The sequence below is a fragment of the Girardinichthys multiradiatus genome, chromosome 15, assembly GCF_021462225.1.
Source record: "Girardinichthys multiradiatus isolate DD_20200921_A chromosome 15, DD_fGirMul_XY1, whole genome shotgun sequence".
Taxonomy (NCBI): Eukaryota; Metazoa; Chordata; class Actinopteri; order Cyprinodontiformes; family Goodeidae; genus Girardinichthys; species Girardinichthys multiradiatus.
In genome coordinates, this window is record NC_061808.1 from 4,596,708 (window position 1) to 4,620,227 (window position 23,520).

The following is a 23,520-nucleotide window of genomic DNA, read 5'->3' on the forward strand; positions in this document are numbered from 1 at the left end:
GTTAAAAAAGGAAACTTTTTGGAAGCAAAATTCCTGATACCATAAAACTACTAAATTGTAGCATGTCTTGATCAGCAGTACAAAATAATATATTAGTAAAAGTAATAAGTTTGATGTCTGTTAAAAAAAAAGGGGAAGTGGAGGTGATGAGTATTTATTTTGACAAAAACCAGAGGCAACACAGTTATTTTCTTTAGTTTGTGTTTAGTATAAAGAAAAATACATTTGAAGAAAAGTGAAAGAAACACTCAAAATCATGTTCAAACTGGCAGTCCTGTTCTGGTTTAATTTTACTGATCCTGGAGCTCCTGTCTCCTTTTGGATGTCCGAGTTTTTCTTTACTGTGAACTGAAAATGAGGTTAGTGATGAAAGAAATAAAGTAGGGAAGACTTAATAATTGGGTTCCACCTTTCTTTTGGTAGCGTTTATTAGCAAAACAGAAAGAGTTTCTGCTGCTAAAGAGAGACACATTCTGATCAACATCCTGCCAAAAGGCCATGAACAGCTCAGGTCACATGTGACTAATCTAAGACCTTATTTCTTATCGCACCTCTCAAATGTATTTTTGGTTACTGAACATGAAGTGTGGGAGGAAGTGGGTAAATATGCGCAGACTGTTAGTTCAGATGAATATATTAGATGCAGCACATTTCTTTTCATTCGCTTATGTTCATTAAAAACAGGATTTGTGTTGAAATTATAGACAACATGATCTAAACAGCATCTAAACATGTAATAATAAGTTATGTTAACTAGTCAGAGAGTTGTTCTTATTGTCTTTTATCAGTAAACAGGAAGTGCTTGATAAGGTTGTGGCAAACAGCAGCTGTGCTTTAGAGATTTTATTCCATAATAATAAAACACAGGAAGTTAACACCCATTAGCTTAGTGCGTCTTAAAGATACAGCAGGAAATAACATCCAGATACAAACATGTGGATTTTAAAAATGTTCATTTATCAATTACATTTCTCCAGACAAAGGGCTTGAAATAAATGATTCCAATCAGTGAGTACCAGAATAGCAGTATCATCTGCAAATTTGATGATCAGGTTTCCTCGTGTGTAGATGCATAGTTTTGTGTTAACAGTGTGAACAGCAATGGCCCGAGCTAACAGCCCTGAGGCACCTCAGCTTTTTTCCCACTCATACTTGACTCAGGCCTTCTTGTCAGAATCTACAAACATGTATTTGTGACCAGGCCAAGCAGGAGAAGAATCTCTATTAAAGTAGTTGGGTTTTTTTTTTATATATGTAAATAGTTGATATACTTCATCCTCCGGCACCTGGACTCCACAAGAACCTACGCCAGGATCCTGTTTGTGGATTTCAGCTCTGCCTTCAACACCATCGTCCCAGCTCTGCTCCAGGAGAAACTCTCCCAGCTGAGTGTGCCCGACTCCACCTGTAGGTGGATAACTGACTTCCTGTCTGACAGGAAGCAGCGCGTGAGGCTGGGGAAGCACGTCTCTGACTCCCTGACCATCAGCACCGGTTCCCCCCAAGGCTGTGTTCTATCTCCTCTGCTCTTCTCCCTGTACACCAACAGCTGCACCTCCAGTCACCAGTCTGTCAAGCTTCTGAAGTTTGCGGACGACACCACCCTGATCGGACTCATCTCTGATGGTGACGAGTCCGCGTACAGATGGGAGGTGGACCATCTGTTGGACTGGTGCAGCCAGAACAACCTTGAGCTCAACGCTCTAAAGACAGTGGAGATGGTTGTGGACTTCAGGCAGAACCCAGCCCCACCTGCCCCCCATCACCCTCTGTGACTTCACAATTGACCCTGTGGAATCTTTCCGCTTCCTGGGAACCATCATCTCCCAGGATCTCAAGTGGGAGCCAAACATCAGCTCCCTCATCAAGAAAGCCCAGCAGAGGATGTTCTTCCTGCGGCAGCTGAAGAAATTCAACCTGCCAAAGACTATGATGGTGCACTTCTACACAGCCATCATTGAGTCCATCCTCACCTCCTCCATCACCATCTGGTACGCCGCTGCTGCAGCCAAGGATAAGGGCAGGCTGCAGCGTGTCATTCGGTCTGCTGAGAAGGTGATTGGCTGCAGTCTACTGTCGCTCCAGGAACTGTACACCTCCAGGACCCTGAAGCGGGCAGGGAAGATTCCGGCTGATCCCTCCCACCCCGGTCACAGACTCTTTGAGACTCTCCCCTCTGGCAGGAGGCTGCGGTCCATCCGGACCAAAACCTCACGCCACAAGAACAGTTTTTTCCCATCTGCCACCAGCCTGGTTAACAAAGCCCCGAAACCACACTGACACTCTCCCTTTCCCCCACAGCCCCCCCCCCCCCCCCTTTTTTTTTTTGCTGACAGGACACCTGTAACCTGTAACTCTATGCGTTATACTTGCACTGCCATACTTGCACACTGATCATCTGCACTGTTGTATTGCTCTTGCATCTTATACTGTTCTATACTTACTCTCACTCACTTAAAACTGTGCACATATATTTATATTATATTGTAGATATGTTTATACTGTTTAATTTGTATTGTATTGCACCGACTACGCCAAAACAAATTCCTTGTATGTCCAAAAACGTACTTGGCAATAAAGCTTTTCTGATTCTCTGATTCTGATAGTTGCAATTGCTTGCAATACTGAACTATCCTGGATAACTTATTTTTTGATTTTCTCATCTGCAGATGTTAAAAATATTCCAAAACAAAGTCTTGCTAAATATGGCTATACAAATGAGTAGACCTAGTATATCATGACAGATTTTATTAGTTTTTTTTCTTTATTTTTAGCAGTTTATGGAAACCATGAATGCTTTGACCCCACCTAGTGGCCGTGAGATGTATTGCACTTAAGGCCACATCATCAACGTTTGCCTTCATGAAACAAAAGGGGAGGTTTTTGCAAAACTGGTGACATGGTAAGTTTCTATTTCCCCTCAAAACATCTGTCATTTATCTTTCCTTTCAGTTAGTAATTACAGCAGATAAATTTTAAATGTCAACATAGCATTTAAGTCAAAGATGTATTATGAACCTTATAAGCTGCTGCAAATGCTTTTTCCTTCTCAATGCTAAATACAAGACAAGCATTTCTCTTCCACAGTGTGACAAATACATTAAATAACTCAACCTCTCTCTATATGTGCAATTTGGAGGTGGTTGTTATTCACAGCTAAGAGACTTATCTCACATGTTGCAATAGTCTCCTTAACAGCTAGGAGGCCTATTTCACAGGGTGCAAAGGTAATGTGCAACAGCTCTGAGCAAGGCACAATTTATAAGTTTCCTTTTTATTTTTTGAATGTAAGGCTTGTTTTTAGTGATGCTCCTTGGTGATTCTATTGGTTGTAGCCAGGCTTCACATGCACAGCAGCTGCAGGAACAAACGCCAGCACTGCCAGCCTGGCGTGGTGTGAATGGGTTGCAGCCTTGGTATTTGGCCAGCCATTTCCAAATTCTAGTTTGCCCTGATTCTTCACTCTTATCAGAGTGTGTCAAGTTAGTTTGGTCTGTCAGCTAAAATGTGTTTTGTAAACTAGTCAGGTGGGACTAGTTTACTTTACTGTGAACTGAAAATGAGGTTAGTGATGAAAGAAATAAAGTAGGGAAGACTTAATAATTGGGTTCCACCTTTCTTTTGGTAGCGTTTATTAGCAAAACAGAAAGAGTTTCTGCTGCTAAAGAGAGACACATTCTGATCAACATCCTGCCAAAAGGCCATGAACAGCTCAGGTCACATGTGACTAATCTAAGACCTTATTTCTTATCGCACCTCTCAAATGTATTTTTGGTTACTGAACATGAAGTGTGGGAGGAAGTGGGTAAATATGCGCAGACTGTTAGTTCAGATGAATATATTAGATGCAGCACATTTCTTTTCATTTGCTTATGTTCATTAAAAACAGGATTTGTGTTGAAATTATAGACAACATGATCTAAACAGCATCTAAACATGTAATAATAAGTTATGTTAACTAGTCAGAGAGTTGTTCTTATTGTCTTTTATCAGTAAACAGGAAGTGCTTGATAAGGTTGTGGCAAACAGCAGCTGTGCTTTAGAGATTTTATTCCATAATAATAAAACACAGGAAGTTAACACCCATTAGCTTAGTGCGTCTTAAAGATACAGCAGGAAATAACATCCAGATACAAACATGTGGATTTTAAAAATGTTCATTTATCAATTACATTTCTCCAGACAAAAGGCTTGAAATAAATGATTCCAATCAGTGAGTACCAGAAATTTGCAGTATCATCTGCAAATTTGATGATCAGGTTTCCTCGTGTGTAGATGCATAGTTTTGTGTTAACAGTGTGAACAGCAATGGCCCGAGCTAACAGCCCTGAGGCAACTCAGCTTTTTTCCCACTCATACTTGACTCAGGCCTTCTTGTCAGAATCTACAAACATGTATTTGTGACCAGGCCAAGCAGGAGAAGAATCTCTATTAAAGTAGTTGTTTTTTTAATTATAATTAATTAATATATATATAAATTGTTTTAATTGCTTGCAATACTGAACTATCCTGGATAACTTATTTTTTTATTTTCTCATCTGCAGATGTTAAAAATATTCCAAAACAAAGTCTTGCTAAATATGGCTATACAAATGAGTAGACCTAGTATATCATGACAGATTTTATTAGTTTTTTTTTCTTTATTGTCAGCAGTTTATGGAAACCATGAATGCTTTGACCCCACCTAGTGGCCGTGAGATGTATTGCACTTAAGGCCACATCATCAACGTTTGCCTTCATGAAACAAAAGGGGAGATTTTTGCAAAACTGGTGACATGGTAAGTTTCTACAGGTCCTTCTCAAAATATTAGCATATTGTGATAAAGTTAATTATTTTCTATAATGTCATGATGAAAATTTAACATTCATATATTTTAGATTCATTGCACACTAACTGAAATATTTCAGGTCTTTTATTGTCTTAATACGGATGATTTTGGCATACAGCTCATGAAAACCCAAAATTCCTATCTCACAAAATTAGCATATTTCATCCGACCAATAAACGAAAAGTGTTTTTAATACAAAAAACGTCAACCTTCAAATAATCATGTACAGTTATGCACTCAATACTTGGTCGGGAATCCTTTTGCAGAAATGACTGCTTCAATGCGGCGTGGCATGGAGGCAATCAGCCTGTGGCACTGCTGAGGTCTTATGGAGGCCCAGGATGCTTCGATAGCGGCCTTTAGCTCATCCAGAGTGTTGGGTCTTGAGTCTCTCAACGTTCTCTTCACAATATCCCACAGATTCTCTATGGGGTTCAGGTCAGGAGAGTTGGCAGGCCAATTGAGCACAGTGATACCATGGTCAGTAAACCATTTACCAGTGGTTTTGGCACTGTGAGCAGGTGCCAGGTCGTGCTGAAAAATGAAATCTTCATCTCCATTAAGCTTTTCAGCAGATGGAAGCATGAAGTGCTCCAAAATCTCCTGATAGCTAGCTGCATTGACCCTGCCCTTGATAAAACACAGTGGACCAACACCAGCAGCTGACACGGCACCCCAGACCATCACTGACTGTGGGTACTTGACACTGGACTTCTGGCACATGCAGAATTTGCTTTCATCCGAAAAAAGTACTTTGGACCACTGAGCAACAGTCCAGTGCTGCTTCTCTGTAGCCCAGGTCAGGCGCTTCTGCGCTGTTTCTGGTTCAAAAGTGGCTTGACCTTGGGGAATGCGGCACCTGTAGCCCAGTTCCTGCACACGCCTGTGCACGGTGGTGCTCTGATGTTTCTACTCCAGACTCAGTCCACTGCTTCCACAGGTCCCCCAAGGTCTGGAATCGGCCCTTCTCCACAATCTTCCTCAGGGTCTGGTCACCTCTTCTCATTGTGCAGCGTTTTCTGCCACACTTTTGTCCTTCCCACAGACTTCCCACTGAGGTGCCTTGATACAGCACTCTGGGAACAGCCTATTCGTTCAGAAATTCTTTCTGTGTCTTACCCTCTTGCTTGAGGGTGTCAATAGTGGCCTTCTGGACAGCAGTCAGGTCGTCAGTCTTACCCATGATTGGGGTTTTGAGTGAGAACCAGGCTGGGAGTTTTAAAGGCCTCAGGAATCTTTTGCAGGTGTTTAGAGTTAACTCGTTGATTCAGATGATTAGGTTCATAGCTCGTTTAGAGACCCTTTTAATGATATGCTAATTTTGTGAGATAGGAATTTTGGGTTTTCATGAGCTGTATGCCAAAATCATCCGTATTAAGACAATAAAAGACCTGAAATATTTCAGTTAGTGTGCAATGAATCTAAAATATATGAATGTTAAATTTTCATCATGACATTATGGAAAATAATGAACTTTATCACAATATGCTAATTTTTTGAGAAGGACCTGTATTTTCCCTCAAAACATCTGTCATTTATCTTTCCTTTCAGTTAGTAATTACAGCAGATAAATTGTAAATGTCAACATAGCATTTAAGTCAAAGATGTATTATGAACCTTATAAGCTGCTGCAAATGCTGTTTCCTTCTTAATGCTAAATACAAGACAAGCATTTCTCTTCCACAGTGTGACAAATACATTAAATAACTCAACCTCTCTCTATATGTGCAATTTGGAGGTGGTTGTTATTCACAGCTAAGAGACTTATCTCACATGTTGCAATAGTCTCCTTAACAGCTAGGAGGCCTATTTCACAGGGTGCAAAGATAATGTGCAACAGCTCTGAGCAAGGCACAATTTATAAGTTTCCTTTTTATTTTTTGAATGTAAGGCTTGTTTTTAGTGATGCTCCTTGGTGATTCTATTGGTTGTAGCCAGACTTCACATGCACAGCAGCTGCAGGAACAAACGCCAGCACTGCCAGCCTGGCGTGGTGTGAATGGGTTGCAGCCTTGGTATTTGGCCAGCCATTTCCAAATTCTAGTTTGCCCTGATTCTTCACTCTTATCAGAGTGTGTCAAGTTAGTTTGGTCTGTCAGCTTAAAATGTGTGTTGTAAACTAGTCAGGTGGGACATATCTGCACAGCTCATCTTTAACTGGCAATTTATTTGTAGTTTGATGTCTAAAGAAGTAATTATATATTTTTTAAAGCATTAACTATGTACAGATCAAGCCATGTGAAGTTATATTATATATATATATATTATATATTTAATGGTCACATGTCTTGTATTCATATTTAAAGCTACAGTTGTTATTAAATCCACTAACAATCTACAAAAACATCTTCAGTCTGATGTACCCAGCTTTACACCTGCGTTGGACTCGGAAAACAAATCCATTCATCTGATCACACCCACAGTTCTTTGGGCTTGTCAGAAACCCTCTGAGACTCATTTCACAGACAAGCAAATCCTCTAATACGTGAACATGAATGAGAGTTTTTTTGGGTTTAAGGTTGTTTATGTTGTGCAAACAGGATGCTTAGATTAGTTAATATTTAAATAACCATTTGGTTTGTTGAGTGCTGTCCTGGGAATACCAGCCCAATATGTTGGTGGTATTAGGACAATAGATGGAAGAGTGATTCGAGAACTGGCATTATTGAACAGAAAACTAGGAAATAACCATCTGAAATTTAATGGTTATATCTTCAATGTGTAATAATATGCACTGTGTTCTCTGGTCAATTTCCGTGCGTTTATTCATGTGGACCAACAGCAGAACCACCAAGCTGCTCTCAGCAGCTCAGCTTAATGGTTTAATTTATTTCTGACGACGTAAACATGTGAGATGTAGAGCCAAGAGTCTGACCAGCTGGGAACCGATGTGTTAGTTGTCGAGATCCGCCCCGTTCATTTGTTATTCTGTGGTCTTCATAAAACTAAAGGGGAAGTACATGATGTGAGAATGTGGGTACAAAAACAGTAGTGGACCTAAGGCTTTTTAAACTTCCAGTGACATGATTAAAGCCAATAGTAACATGCTGTAGCAGTTTAAGGTTACAAGAATGAACGATTTCTTGCGATTTTGAGACTAGATATATGTAGTTACAGACCCATTTAGGACATGTCCATATAAAAGATTTAGTGACCAAAGAAAAAGCTGCAGTTCAACAAATAAAAGGTTGATAGCAGATGATGAAGCATTTAAGAATGAAACCTGCAGAATTTGTTGACAAAGTTGATCTACAAACTAAAATTGCAGATATTTTTCTTTTAGTTTTATTTTACTTCAAGAATTTGGAGCTTTGTTGCTTTAACTGTTTAGAAAACCAAAGAGTCACCACAAACTTCACCGTTTTCAAGCATTGGTACTCAAAGGGTTAGTTTGGATTTTTTAGGTATGGATCACATAAAGAGAAAGGAAGTTCTTCCGATGAGGAAGACAGCAACAGACTTAATGTTCTGTTAAAAATTAGACGTTTAATACTACTAAGCTACTATGGTGTTCTATCCCACGGATCAAAACGCTGTGAGTTCAAGCTGTTTTAAATGGTTAAAATCAACTAACAAAAAAAAGGTCAACAAGTTTTTGCACCTGATTTATCTTCTGGGGAGGGATTGTTGAAGGTGAAGACCGTTCCACCGTCTGTGACCTCACACTTTAAGTCACACCTTTGTATGTAGGGCTTCTCCACAAAACAAATTGTATCAGAGCAGTGAGGCGGTTGTGATTTTCATGGTTTCAAATTATGCAGCCATTTCACATTGTAACTACAGGTCCTTCTCAAAATATTAGCATATTGTGATAAAGTTCATTATTTTCCATAATGTAATGATGAAAATTTAACATTCATATATTTTAGATTTATTGCACACTAACTGAAATATTTCAGGTCTTTTATTGTCTTAATACGGATGATTTTGGCATACAGCTCATGAAAACCCAAAATTCCTATCTCACAAAATTAGCATATTTCATCCGACCAATAAAAGAAAAGTGTTTTTAATACAAAAAACGTCAACCTTCAAATAATCATGTACAGTTATGCACTCAATACTTGGTCGGGAATCCTTTTGCAGAAATGACTGCTTCAATGCGGCGTGGCATGGAGGCAATCAGCCTGTGGCACTGCTGAGGTCTTATGGAGGCCCAGGATGCTTCGATAGCGGCCTTTAGCTCATCCAGAGTGTTGGGTCTTGAGTCTCTCAACGTTCTCTTTCACAATATCCCACAGATTCTCTATGGGGTTCAGGTCAGGAGAGTTGGCAGGCCAATTGAGCACAGTGATACCATGGTCAGTAAACCATTTACCAGTGGTTTTGGCACTGTGAGCAGGTGCCAGGTCGTGCTGAAAAATGAAATCTTCATCTCCATAAAGCTTTTCAGCAGATGGAAGCATGAAGTGCTCCAAAACCTCCTGATAGCTAGCTGCATTGACCCTGCCCTTGATAAAACACAGTGGACCAACACCAGCAGCTGACACGGCACCCCAGACCATCACTGACTGTGGGTACTTGACACTGGACTTCTGGCATTTTGGCATTTCCTTCTCCCCAGTCTTCCTCCAGACTCTGGCACCTTGATTTCCGAATGACATGCAGAATTTGCTTTCATCCGAAAAAAGTACTTTGGACCACTGAGCAACAGTCCAGTGCTGCTTCTCTGTAGCCCAGGTCAGGCGCTTCTGCCGCTGTTTCTGGTTCAAAAGTGGCTTCACCTGGGGAATGCGGCACCTGTAGCCCATTTCCTGCACACGCCTGTGCACGGTGGCTCTGGATGTTTCTACTCCAGACTCAGTCCACTGCTTCCGCAGGTCCCCCAAGGTCTGGAATCGGCCCTTCTCCACAATCTTCCTCAGGGTCCGGTCACCTCTTCTCGTTGTGCAGCGTTTTCTGCCACACTTTTTCCTTCCCACAGACTTCCCACTGAGGTGCCTTGATACAGCACTCTGAGAACAGCCTATTCGTTCAGAAATGTCTTTCTGTGTCTTACCCTCTTGCTTGAGGGTGTCAATAGTGGCCTTCTGGACAGCAGTCAGGTCGGCAGTCTTACCCATGATTGGGGTTTTGAGTGATGAACCAGGCTGGGAGTTTTAAAGGCCTCAGGAATCTTTGCAGGTGTTTAGAGTTAACTCGTTGATTCAGATGATTAGGTTCATAGCTCGTTTAGAGACCCTTTTAATGATATGCTAACTTTGTGAGATAGGAATTTTGGGTTTTCATGAGCTGTATGCCAAAATCATCCGTATTAAGACAATAAAAGACCTGAAATATTTCAGTTAGTGTGCAATGAATCTAAAATATATGAATGTTAAATTTTCATCATGACATTATGGAAAATAATTAACTTTATCACAATATGCTAATATTTTGAGAAGGACCTGTATACCTTCCACATGACTGCACCGAACAGGTTAATGTCACCTCATCCACGTGCTTTTGTTTAGTTACTGGTGAGGAAATAAGATATTGGGAGATTCATTTAACACAAAATGTGCAGAATAAGTCACTGTTCCTTGAGGCTATAATTGGGTTCATACTTTTGAAAGTGAAGTATTAATTTTGCAGTGAAATAGGTACAACAGCAGCAGTAAACAGTGGCAGAAAAAACCCCAAAAAACTTCATATCCATACTCACTGTGGACAACAGACAGATCACCTCCAGAGCAATGGACCAGAAAGTGATCTTGTCTCATTCCAGATTTGTATTGTTGGCATTCATAATAACCAGCATCCTCCACTGTGACATTTCTTATTACCAGAGAACAGCTTTCTACACTCAGTCTGTACCGTTTACTTTGCAGGTTCGTGTCAATCTGTCCCAGTTTAACCAGCTCTACTGAGGAGTTCCTTGAACTGAAGACCCATGTTAGTACCATTAGTTAGTCTGAACATTTTTCACACATTGGCAAGACACCACGGTATCCTCAGATCTTATCAAGACAGGCGCTCCTTTGCACACACTGTTGCCAAAAAAGGAAGAGACATGTAAAAAACAATTTTAGAAAACGGAAATTTAAGCATTGCAAAAAGATTCAGTTTGAATAGAAACTTGTTAATGTTTCATTTTTAAGTTCCAGTGTTTAACAGAAAATGGCTGGTTTATGATACGGTTGTAAATTTAGAATTTTTTGTAAATTCAGTAAAATGAGTATAGTAGACACAGCTATATTTGTGAGCCAGTCAAATATTTCAACATGTTATTACCTTTAAGCTGAAGCACCACGATCAGAAATAAAACTTTAATCCACTCGTTTCACCCATTTGCGCCTCTCCAACTCAGTTGTTCTTGTTCTAACGCACTAAACGGTCAGATACTGGCAGCTGTTGAAAGATCATTTGTACTTCCTGTTATGAGACAGGTCTTACTTCCTCATATCGAATGTTTGTTTACAAGCTGTCTTTTATCTCGAATTTGGCAACCAAAAAGCTGAATCTTAATGAAAACCATACATATATTTAACATTACTAAGGAAATCCAAAAAAGTTCAAACAAATATTAAAACCCTTTGGTGAACACCACGTTCATCCACAAGGCACATCTGAGACAGAGGTGATCTTGACAGACAGAAAAAAAAAATAAAAAATGAGGTGGACTGAATGCATAAGAGGCATACAAATAGGAACTAAATTTTGCCAAAGCACATCTTTGTTTTAGATTTAACACTGGAGTCCAACTCCAGCGCGTATGATGTTGCAACAGCAGCAAGTAAAGCAGAAACTTAAAATAGGTTAAAGACTTTAATGCAGTGCATTTCTAATTTTAACTCTGACACCATCATATGAGAACTGAAGGAGGAAGTGCTTAGGTGAGAATGTGGGTAGCTCCAGAGCTCTGCTGGTTTCACAGTAATATGTTCCACACCTTCACAAAAAGCCTTTTTACACAGCTGTTTAGGCGTTCTATTTTAGCCCAGAGGTAAAACCTTTAGCTAACTTTATATTGAGTTACCCAGCAACTTTTTCCGCCCTTTGGCCTTTAAAAAAGGTCAGACACATACAGCAAGCCTCACATGTGATTAACGTGATGTTAATCGCTGTATATCCTAGATAAAAGTCTCCTTGCTATATTATATTAATAACACTGGCAAGGAAATAACCTTTACATTTATTGATCACTTGGTTTGTGGTTGCTTTGCTAATCCCACAACAAAATTATAAAATCTTGTTAGTATCATGTATTATGATACTAATAGGAAATGTTTTATACAATGCTAAGACATTATGCAACCAAATGCATTTCCCAAACATTTGACCAAATGTTAGTTTAAATATAAGGAAAGCAAGCGATAGGGTTACTGTGTTGATCCCTCCCCGTCTCATTTACCAGTAAAACCAGAGAGAAGGGAGGCCAATGCTGAGTTGTTATTGGCCAACTGTAGATGTTGGTCATAGAAGCAGACACTGTTTAATATTAGTCGTCTGTGCTATTGCTTAGACTGCTTTTACATTTTTCCTCGGGGACGGACAAAAGAGGGGTCCATTGTAGGTCCCAGCTCCCCAATTTTTGACCCAGTTCCTCTGGATGTTGGCCCAATGATTATATGCAAAGTAAAATCAGTGTCATGAAACAATAAATAAGCTTTTACAAATGGGATGTTACAGCGAAAGTGCATGGAGCATCCCAGACAGAGCACATCACTGTCATCTCTACCAACAACCAAAGTCCAGTTCAAAAACATAATTCTTGTCTGGTCTGTTTGATCACTCATGCCGTTTCTTCCGGTTCGGAAGCACAAATTTACCACAAAAAAAAAACGGCAAAAGGCACCAAGTCACAAAGTACCAACTGTCATATGTTGCATTCAAAAACATGTTTCCCATTAATAATAAAACTTTGTGTCTAAATGAGGGTTAACCGATTCTCTCCAACATGGATCCTTTTGGGGAAAACACTATGGCTTGTAGGAAATCTGTAAAACATTCAGAAAAACCAACTATCATTTACATTTTAATGTGTTACATAGTTCACTGTTAAAATAGTTGTTTCATTCCATGCTAATGAAGAGGAACAAAGGGAATAGTTCAGGGTTTTTTTTTTATGAGCATTTCCCCATTTTGCAAATAAACACATGTATAGGAACTCCTTCCTCTTTGTTGGTATCAACACCTTTTGTAAAATCTGTAAAAACTGAAAGTGTAAACCTGCTGGTGAAGGAGAATCGTCCTCTGTGGACCCATGAGAGTCAGATATGAAACAAATGGAACACTGCGCTGCATCCTTTACTCCGTTCGTACCTGACAGAACCGTGTCTCCAACCCAGTCCAGCTGAGAGCAGCTTTGTTCCCAGACTTCCTGGATGATTGTGGTTCAGATGAAGCCTTGTGGAAACAGTTGGAGGTCAGAGATGCACAGCCGTTCATGTTCACACAGCCTGAGAAAAGGGTTAACAGCGTATCCTCAACCCAACCATCTAAAAGAAAAACGTATCCACAGATGATCTTTTTCATTAAAATATTCCCAATAAAAAGATAAAATGAGAAACAATCAGCTGTGTTCTGACTTCAGAGTTTTCAGTTAAAAATATAGCTTCAGTCCATTTGGACATGTTCACAGCAGTCTGGTAGAGATGTTTTAGAGATTTATTTTAGTTTATATTTCTGTGAGGCTCTTGAATCATCTTCTACCCACAAGCAGTATTTAAAAACTTCAGATGATCAGGAAGAGCAACAAGAAACCCCTTAAAATAAATAATTTTAAAAAAGAAAGTATGAAAATCGGTTTAGTCAGTTATCCTGTTGAGCAGCAGACTTCAAGCTTTGCTACGGTTTGTTCTTTGCTGGGCTCCATTGTGGGTTCACTGAAGCTTTCCTGCTGACTGCAGGGCAACCACAGACTTCCTCCATCTCATTTCCCCTCTGCTGGGCTTAGGCTTAATGAAAAACTGTTCAAATTGTACCCTGAGCCTGAAGTTGTATGACTGATTCCACACAATAGGGAGGAAACGATTCTGCTGTCAAGTAGCACCAAACCTGCAGTCAAATTTAAAACATCAGTTTAATAACATGGAAGGTTCAGTTATTTTAAATAAAATGTTTATTCCATCTGTTCAGATAAAAATAGTTTCTGCTTTTAAAAGTGTGACTTTCAGTTATGGTTAAAAATATTTTTATGTCTGTCAGCAGAGTTTGGAAAAATAATCCTCTGTTCAGATTTCTTTATCACCACATTGAAGCTGATAAAAAGACTCTGCAGACAGAGAAGAATCTTCCTGCATAGTGATCAGTCTCCTTAGCTGACTGAAATATAAAAGTAAAATCAAGTGAACTTGGTTTTAAGACTGAGAAACAATACTAATGTATTAAACTGAATGTATTGCAATAGTTCAGCAAAGGGTCATAAAGAAAACATTTAAAGCCTTAATAAAAATTCTAACTTTACACAATGGTGCTACTACAAATAAGACTAGTTGACATGATTAAAAGTGCTGAATCTTAAGTTCTACTTTATCTTCAATATGGAGTCCAGCTGTGAGGAACATCCAAGCTGCCCCCTTTAATTCTGAAACAGTTAACTTTAGGATGGACAGTTTGTCAAGGCTGTTGTGTCAAATATAAAGTCTGGTACAGATTCTAATTAAACTAAGCCTAGAAACAATAGTGTTCAACATATTCATGGTTAGAAAACTAACAGTACACTCCTTACAGCGGAACAGCTCCATAAAAGAGATTCAAACACCATAGAAACCTCCCTTATCTGGGCAGAAGATTGTCCTTTCCAGCAGAGCAGTTTGTCCATATATCTAATGACTCTTCGTGGATACATAGCTGGGTTTGGGTCCAGATCCAGTTTCAGCAAAGCCTGTTCTTTGTTGCTGGTTGGATCTTTCAAAAAGCACAGACTTCAGTGTGAAAACAATAACCTTACTTTAAGCGCTTAAAATAGCCATTCCTTTACTCGTACGCATTTAGTGAGAAATAAGTCCACCGAAACGGGGTTGTAAACAGAGGAGAAACATTTTCAGAAGAGTATAACTTCTTACAGGAGTTTCCAAAGTAAACTGTTACAGCAAGGAAAGCCTGTGGCTACTGATCTCTAAACTCCTGAAGGACTTGTTCTCAGTTTCAGCTCCTACATCTTCTGTTTTCTGAAGCACCCGATGGTGCAATATATTTTCTGCACACCATAACAATGTATCATTGCTTCCAGACATCCAGTTTAAATGTTAATTTTCATCTGAGCTGAACTGATTTAAGTTTTCATATTACCTTTACATTTTCTCTTAAAAGCGATTTATAATGCTCTGTTTGGTACATTTTTCCAGGAAAAGCTCCCATGTGTGGATTCATCGTTATTTTTTTTTTTTTATATATAATTTAGGGACACACTAGTCCTGAAATGAGAAAAATCATAAAAAGTAGAAAAGGTTTACATTTATAAAAACCACACATATTGATTTTACCATAAAATGCAGGCAACTCCTCATCCATTTTTGCACAACTATTTCAAAACTATAAGATGCCAAAGAAATATGCCAGCTAAACCACGATTTGTCACTTGTAACACCATTGAAAGATATTTGCCTCACATTTGATACACAGAGAAACAAAACATCTTGTAAAACAGTTTACGTGACCAGTCAGACCTATTTAAAAAACTGGTGTATAGATTAAGGTCTGTTCTTCAACACACGTTGAAATGAAGTCTCAGAGAGCTTAAATCAGACATGTAATAAAGGCTCAGAAACCCCATTGAGTTAATGAGAAAATAAAAGAATTAAGCCCACAAAATACTTTTATTACCAAATCCCAGCCATAAAGCTAGTTTGTGATCAGTCCAGATTCAGCAGCTAATCTTTTAACAGCATCACCCATCATTTAGTGCGATCTATCTTGATTGTCTACTTTCATATATCGTCCAGTATCCGAAAAGTGTGTATATTATTGTTACATCCATTTTCTTTCCTGCAGCACCGACATGTTCTCTCAGGAGAGAACCACCAAGCGATGACTCAAAACAACGCAGCACATTGAAAAGGATTAATCACGTGTCTGTCTAAAACGCACAAAACTCTCTCAAACTCAACTTTGATAATCAAGTTTAGAAAACAAAATGAGCAGGAAATTTAAGTACGACAAAAATGCAATAAAATAATAAAAGAGGCAAGATCAGGCAAAACACAATAAATAAGAAGTCAGCATGATAAGTTATAGAAGTTAAAAATAAGAGTTTTAAATCTTAGAGGTGGCAAAGCCTGCTTATTTATTCATTAGCAATAGTCAACATGCAATAAATGTGATTTCCCCAAAAACAGCAGCAGACCATCTTCACACACTCAATTATTGTATTCATGAAAGGAACATGAAAATGCTTGGATGTAAGTGTATTTAGGCCGACCTGCACAATGACCGTGTGGATAACCTTCCTATTGACATAATCTTCATTTAATGAAGCAGAGATAGGAACGTGAGTGCCATCTAAGCACCCATTCTCTGGAGGAGAAGCAGAAGAGACAGAAGATTATTAGCTTTCTAAAGGCCTTAATGTTGACAGGGAGAAAATGTATACAGGCATCAAACTGAAAAATATTTATAACTTTATAACTTACATGTATCTGTACCAAATGCCAAATCCTTAGCAAGGAAACTATTTCCTTATAAGCCAAGTACTCTGTGCTGATTTCAAACTGGTCTTTATCTTTCAACAAAGTTAGACACAGGTGATCCTGAGAGCTCAGGTGTTTCTCACTAAGCCTGAGAGCAATCAGTCCATCTGGCTTCTAACAGCACCACCCCCATCTCCTTTTAACCACGTTACCATGTCCCATTTCTGCATGAAATTGTAAAAAACTCAAACAGAAATGTAATGTGCAGTTAAACTGTGCATTGAATATAGTTCAATGTTGTCTGGGTCTGAAAATCTGAGGCAGTAAGGAGTGCTAAAGTGTGCATGAAGATCATTAAACCTTGGCTACATCTGATTCCCAATCAGATAAAAAAGATCTAAACTCATCTCTGTAGCTATTCGTAAATAGGTAGGCTGTTGATACCCCTGGAAATTATTTAAGGTTAATATGTATTACTATGAAGAGTTGGAGGGTTGCATTGACAATCCAACACAATGGGCAGCACATTGAATACATTTTAAAAGTGGTCAGAAACTTGTAAATAACTCATGAAAGAATAAAGTTATGTTAAAACCAAGCACACCATTGTTTTTCTTGTGAAATTCCCAATAGGTTTGATGTGTCACATGACCCTCTTCCTATTGAAAAAACAAAAGTTGGATTCAAAATGGCCGACTTCAAAATGGCCGCCATGGCCACCACCCATCTTGAAAAGTTTCCCCCCTCACACATACTAATGTGCCACAAACAGGAAGTTAATATGACCAACCATTCCCATTTTTTTAAGGTGTATCCATATAAATTTCCCACCCTGTAGAGTATTTCTATTCTAAAACTACAACCATTAGCTGCACTTCCTGCCCACCTTTCAAAATAAAAGCTTCCATGAGTCCAGTCTCACTCATGCATAATAACAGTGAGAGGAGGCTGTTCACACCCACTCAACCCAATGTTGATCTGAAAACTGCCAGATCCTGCAAGTCAGGTGCTAAAGTTCAGCCTTCTGTCCACTAGATGGTGCTAACTGGTGTGATAAGATGTGAAAATGCACTTTCCTGAGCAGATCTTAAGGTTTAATTTCACAGGTAAGGGTTTTAAACGTGTCATAACGTGACTGATCATGTTTACAGTTGACTCTAAGCTAAATATTGCAGATCATATGCCATTCTGTCAGATCTTTGAGTTTTACAGCATCAAGATTCTTTCTTTCACTTTATGGTGTTGCAATAAGAAAACCTAAACTGCTTAGAGCTTTAACAATTCAGAGCTTTAATGGAAAAGCTGCTGTAGGTTTAACTGGCAGCATTTTACTAATTTGAGTTACAAAATGTTCAAATCATGTGGAAATCTTAACATTTTGGACATTTCTACTAAACTGAAGCAAACCTGACCTGATTCTGTTAAGGTTTAACCAAAGGTTTTTAAGCAATCCAAAGGAAAGGTTTTACTTGCTTTCAGAGAACATCGGTGATAATTCATGTCTTGTAATGATCACAAACACATCTTAGGGGGTAACCAATTTTTAATATTTTCAATTTAAATATCCATTTTTATTTTTTGTAAAACTTTTGTTTTCCTAATTGGGCCACGAAGGATAATACTGGAATGAAATGATCGTCAAACACTGCAATAAAATGTTAAGTGTGCTACATTAATACAATTTTCCATTGGACTGACAACATCACAGAGGTCAAAAATAGAACCAGCAGCTGCCTGCATCCACCGTCAAAACAACCATCGAAAAGAAAAAACTCACGGTACATAATAGGACGACAAATGATCCGAGTAAAACGACACACGTACCCTCAGTAAACATTAATGCACATTATAGAGGAGAAGAAGGAGGTATACGAATGAATGAAACCAAATCCGCGTTCAGAGTCAGACTGTAAACACATGAATCTGGAATAGTTTGTAAAAACCAGAGCGAAAAATGATCACGATTACTGGGATACCAAAACCATTGTTTTTCTACACTCAAGTACTTAAAAAAAGTGTCAATATTTTCCATCAACCTGAGCTTTACAGTTGCTTTTGTTGTTTTATGATGGTGACCAACACTGGAATGTTTAATTTTATTTATAAAATGGGTTGTCGAGATCCAACAAAACACCATTTCATAAACTAAACTCAAGAGTTAAATGGGTAAAATATATTTTTCTGTCAGATTTATAACTCCGTAGAGGCTAGAACTGCAGCTCTTTTTTTGTTGGTTGGTTAAACAAGCATCTGATGACAAAGCTGGAACTTAAAACAGCAGTAAATGATTATATGACACGTAAAATACCTTGCAGTAAGGCCACAAAGAAAAGTTCTTAAATCTATCCACGTTTCATGTGAACACACCCTAAATTCAGTGCAAAACAAATCTAACAAGCACTTTGTGCAGAAGCTGGATTGTAGCTTTCTTCAGCCGGAGTGAGATGGTTTTACATCGTGTCAGTTCACTGAGGGTCCAGTCTCCTTTGCTCATAGTGGCTCATGTGACACTCCATCGTTTTGGACCCGGGTTCAGAGAAAGGAAAAAAAAAAAAAAAAAACCTCAGCTCACATCGTGGCTATGGCTTTTAGTCGTTACGTCTGCCATCCAAGCCATTTCACAAAGAACCAGTCGGGAGGTGGAAGTTGGCTGGTGGATTGGTCAAAGTGGCTGGTCGGGCTTTGGGACATCAGTTAGCTTTCCTTCCTCTAGTTCATTTTCAGTGCAAATCCATAAAAACACTCTTACATCCATCCTGTCTCACACTGAAGGAGCTTTAACAAAGTGCTTCAGTTTGCAGGGGCCGTTTTGTTTATCGGAAAGTCCTTAGTAATAAAACTAGAATCTCAATTAAAACAACAGGAAAATATACACAACCATGTTTACAATATATTATGTACATTTCACATAAGCTCTTTAAAAGTCAAACATGGCTGCCGTTTCAAGGTGGAACAAAGTGCCTCACTTTGCATAATGTAAACATGAAACAGGGGCTGTGTTGCTGCTTGGTAAAAATAAGAGAAAAACACTTTCTTTGCAGATTCAGTAACAAAAACACAAATCTTCTTTTCACGTGCAAACCTGCTGTGGGCCCCTGACACACGCAACATGTCAGCAAGTCATCAAACAGCAACACGACCTGTCCAAGGCGTTTTACATCTACAGGCAGCGTGTTTAAATGGAAAACTGTACATAAGGATAAAAACCTGCCACATTATATTGCAGTGTTAAAGGCCAAAATGGGTAAATGTCTTTCAACTTCCGATTGCCAAAATGCAAACCACATGCTGTGGAGGTCAGCTCCAATTAGACTCTTCACATTGTGGCTACATCTTGAACCTTGAGGAGCGACTTCAGGTGGACAGTCATTTGTTCCCGACTTTGGTTGCTCTTCTGAGGCTCGTGATCCCCGACCCAGTGGCTAGGCGGTTTGGGTAAGACACTGGGTGACGGGGGCTCACTGAACTTGGCTCCAGCGTAGATCTTTTCACAATCTTTGAGGTATTCAGCTTCAGCACAGGGACTGTTTGGGATCTTCGTGTTGTCTGAGGCATTGAGGGGTTTCTTCTGCTCTTGAGGCGGAGACAGGAGAGAAGACGAAGGCTTCTTAGGAGTGCGGTTATCATTCTTTTTTGCAGAGGGGGAAGCAGCAGGTGATTGGCTCTGCTTGGGTTTGTGGCTCCTGGTGTTCACATTGTGGGTGATCTGATCATGTCTAGGCAGGTGTCTGGGAGGCTGAACAACTTTCGATTTCAGCACCTAAAAAAAGAATTTATTACACTGTTAATTAAACTGTATTATACATATTATTCATTACTTCTCTCTTAAAAACTGGATTTACAATGTAGTACCATGACAGACGAGATCAGTTTCATTATGTCATAGTTGTCAAAAATAGATTTTTATTTTCTAACCTGACTACTTGACTACATTTCCCCTACTTTAGGCTTCCAGCACCAGCTGCCTGTACATTTTAGGACTCGTTAAAATTCTTTTATTTGCTCTAAAGGTTCTTAATGGCCTTGCCCCGCCCTACCTGTCCGAGCTCCTACATTCCTACACACCCTCCCGTTCCCTCAGGTCAGCTGATCAGCTGTTCCTGAATGTGCCGAAGATGAAGCTGAAGCTCAGAGGAGACTGCGCTTTTGCTGAAGCAGCTCCTAAAATCATGGAACGACTTCCTCCTATACAAAGGTTGTTAAGACTGATTCACTTCAGTCACTCACTCTGTTGCATTTTAATATTTTCAACTTGAAATGAATGCTCAGCTTATTTGCCATGAAGACTTCTGGTTTTATTTTATGTGTATGAGAAAACATTCTCTTCTTTGGGTCCATTAAAATAAAAAATAAAAATGCTGCATGCATCAGAGCTGAAGAGGTAAACAAACATCTCCTTTTGTTTGTTTCGAACACAAACCGACCTATGATTGCAGCAACTGTTGGGATCAGGTTTCATCGTCAATCAGTTTGCACACATGGCCGCCACCCACATTCAGTTGTTGTCTTCAAGTATGTTCCGTCATGTTCACTTGGTTTTATGAGTCACGATACCGATGGCAACGGCTTGCTGTGACCTTGGATATTTTCGATGTTTTAGTTGCTACAGCCATGTGTTTCTCTGGGACCATGTATAAAAACGCTTAAAGCAACACATTACTGAGCTGAGACATAAATCCCAATCATTTCTTTAGCCTCAGGTAGTTTTAGGTATTTTAATAAGAATATGACGAACAATAGCAGACACCCAGCCTTGTGTTGCAGAGCAGGTCCCCCCATAATTCATAGCTAGGGACTCTGAATAACAGCCTGTCCTGAAGCCCTGCATTCATTGCCTTTCTGTATGCCCAAAGCAAACACAGTGGAGAATTTACCACCTTTTAAATAAAGTCTGTATTAGCTTGCATGTAAGAGCTTGCAAGCTAATATTCTGGTGCAAGCATTCACCAAAACACCTGTTGCAGGGTTGCAGAACAGGACTCGGGGGAACAAGTGGTTCAGAATGACGCTATCAGTTGTATACTTGCAGTTTTTTCCTTTTACTCAGGGTCTGAAAGATGATTGTTTTTTATGTCAACACAGGTTTGCAATCTAGTTTTAAATGGTCCAAACATTAACTGTCAAGCAGCTATGTACTCTGTGCAACAGTCAGAAACTTTAGGTCCATCTGAGAGCTTTTGAAACACAAATTTCTATTTGGGAACATTGTCAATAAAAAAAAAAAAAAACGTCGTATCTGTGCACATCTTTACATGGTTAAATCGAAACAAGTTATTAGTAAAACTACAACAATACTTTGAATTTTTCCTCATTTTAGTTTAACCATACAGTTGATTTTTTAATAATGTCACTAACGTTAACTCCTGTGACGCATTTCTCCTCCCTTTGTCTGTAGAGAAACCTGTTTGTCTCTTTGAGCACCGATCAGCAACTGAAAAGAGGAAGTAAGGCTGGGTTTTCACCCATTACCTAATGTGCTGTAAGTGAGACACTGAAAATGCCTCAGGCACAAAATTTACTTTCGATATGGATGAATATTCCTCAAAATGGCATTATTGTGCCATGAAAGTAATATAAAAATTCGTAATTTGTCGTAAGGTGTACAGATATATTACCAAAATGTTTACTGCGATTTTAATCTTAGTTTGAGGAAATAAAAATTAAACATATTATCGTTTAACTTCTGAGAAATTAAAGGTGTGTTTAGCCCCGTCATCTACATTTAGCTGTATTATAAACACTAACCCCATACTAAATTATTGTTTTTAACAGAGTTTGAAAACACTGAGGCCTCGACGTGTAATAACTTCCGTAAACTTGCCTCTTTTTTGGCTCCTTGTTTGACATGATGGAGGTTCAGCACCGTCTGGTTCCCAGCAGGCAGGAGAGCCGCGGACTGAACCGCAGCTCTGTGCACCGATGAGGCCGTCAGGGAGTTGTTGTTGTTGTTGTCGGACAGCCGGATGTTCGGGTGGTGTCTCGGGGGTTTCTGGTGATGCAGCACCGGTTTTCTCCCTCCTTTCTTCAGCAGCGCTTGCTTTGTTTGACAGCTCGGTATCGGGTTGTTGTTTTCAACGTTGCCGATATTGGCTTCGTCACCGTTCGCAGGAGATCCGTCCAACATGTTTTCGGAGTGGCGAAAACATAAAACAGGCGGTGAAATTCGGCTGTGGCGAAGTTGTTTTAACGAACAACGTCACACGCTAACACTGAGCTTACGACTTGCCAAGTAGCTAACTACACTTTGTTTTCCGAGATGGACACAGGCAGAAAACACGTTAAAACTACTTCTTTTTTGTGATCTTGGAAGTTCCCGTGATAAAATGCTTGCGTTTCTGACAACAGCTAAAATATGGTTCAACAACCTGCTTCCCTGTGACGCCTCAGCGCTAGTCTGAGCTGAAAAAGCACAACTAGCTTGTTTATTGAACGTGCCACGGTCACGTGACTTCCGGAAGTAGCCTTTCAAAATAAAGAGAGGGACGCAGTGTGGGTGAATTTGAAAATTTAGAAACTGTGTAGCTATCTATCTATGACAGTAAACACAATTAAAAATGATTATTTAGAACATTACTAGGCCTATGAGGGTATTTAACAAATATGTACAAAATATTCAGATAGATTATTGAGTTTGTTTCTGTCTTTTTCAGTTCAACACTTTACCACTAGTCTTCCTTTTAGTAGAGCCACTGTAAATCAAATCTATTGATTTTTGATCAAGTATGTTTAATGGCTTACTAACTGTGAGTAGGACAGTCCTGTGAAAAAGTGTATGCTCCCTTCCAGATTCCTTCTGGTTTTTTTTTTGTTTGTTTTGCTTCTTTGTTACACTGAAATGTTTCACATCATCCACTGAGTTTTAGTATCAGATAACTTGATGCAAATAAAACATGCTGTTAGCAAACAATGAATCATTTAAGAGAAAAAGGCTTTCCAAACCTAGCCTGGCCCTGTTTCAAAAAGGTGTCCCTTCAACGTAGGCGAGACAGCTTTCATCAAGCAATTACAATCACAGGTAAGGAGCGTTTAATCATTGCAGGTTTTTTTTTCAAATCAGCCACTCTGGAGAATTTTTGAGCATTAATGGCCTGTTTAAGGACATACCACAGCATATTAATACATTTAATTCCACACTTTGA

At 39.2% G+C, this 23,520-nt stretch overlaps 1 protein-coding gene and 1 long non-coding RNA gene across 2 annotated transcripts; both read right to left on the reverse strand.

Annotated features, from left to right (window-relative positions):
• Positions 1–12,784: 12,784 nt before the first annotated feature.
• LOC124882232 lies at positions 12,785–16,957 on the reverse strand. The gene is made up of 3 exons (XR_007041841.1): positions 16,385–16,957; positions 16,174–16,268; positions 12,785–13,249 (listed from the first exon to the last, which is right to left on the reverse strand). It is a non-coding gene; the product is annotated as an uncharacterized LOC124882232 (long non-coding RNA).
• A 949-nt stretch (positions 16,958–17,906) lies between these two features.
• Positions 17,907–22,800, reverse strand: pnrc1 (proline-rich nuclear receptor coactivator 1). Its single transcript, XM_047387056.1, has 2 exons — positions 22,203–22,800; positions 17,907–20,141 (listed from the first exon to the last, which is right to left on the reverse strand). The coding sequence occupies exons 1-2, from the start codon at positions 22,503–22,505 to the stop codon at positions 19,698–19,700; spliced, it is 747 nt and encodes a 248-aa protein (XP_047243012.1). The 5' UTR covers positions 22,506–22,800; the 3' UTR covers positions 17,907–19,697.
• Positions 22,801–23,520: the final 720 nt, after the last annotated feature.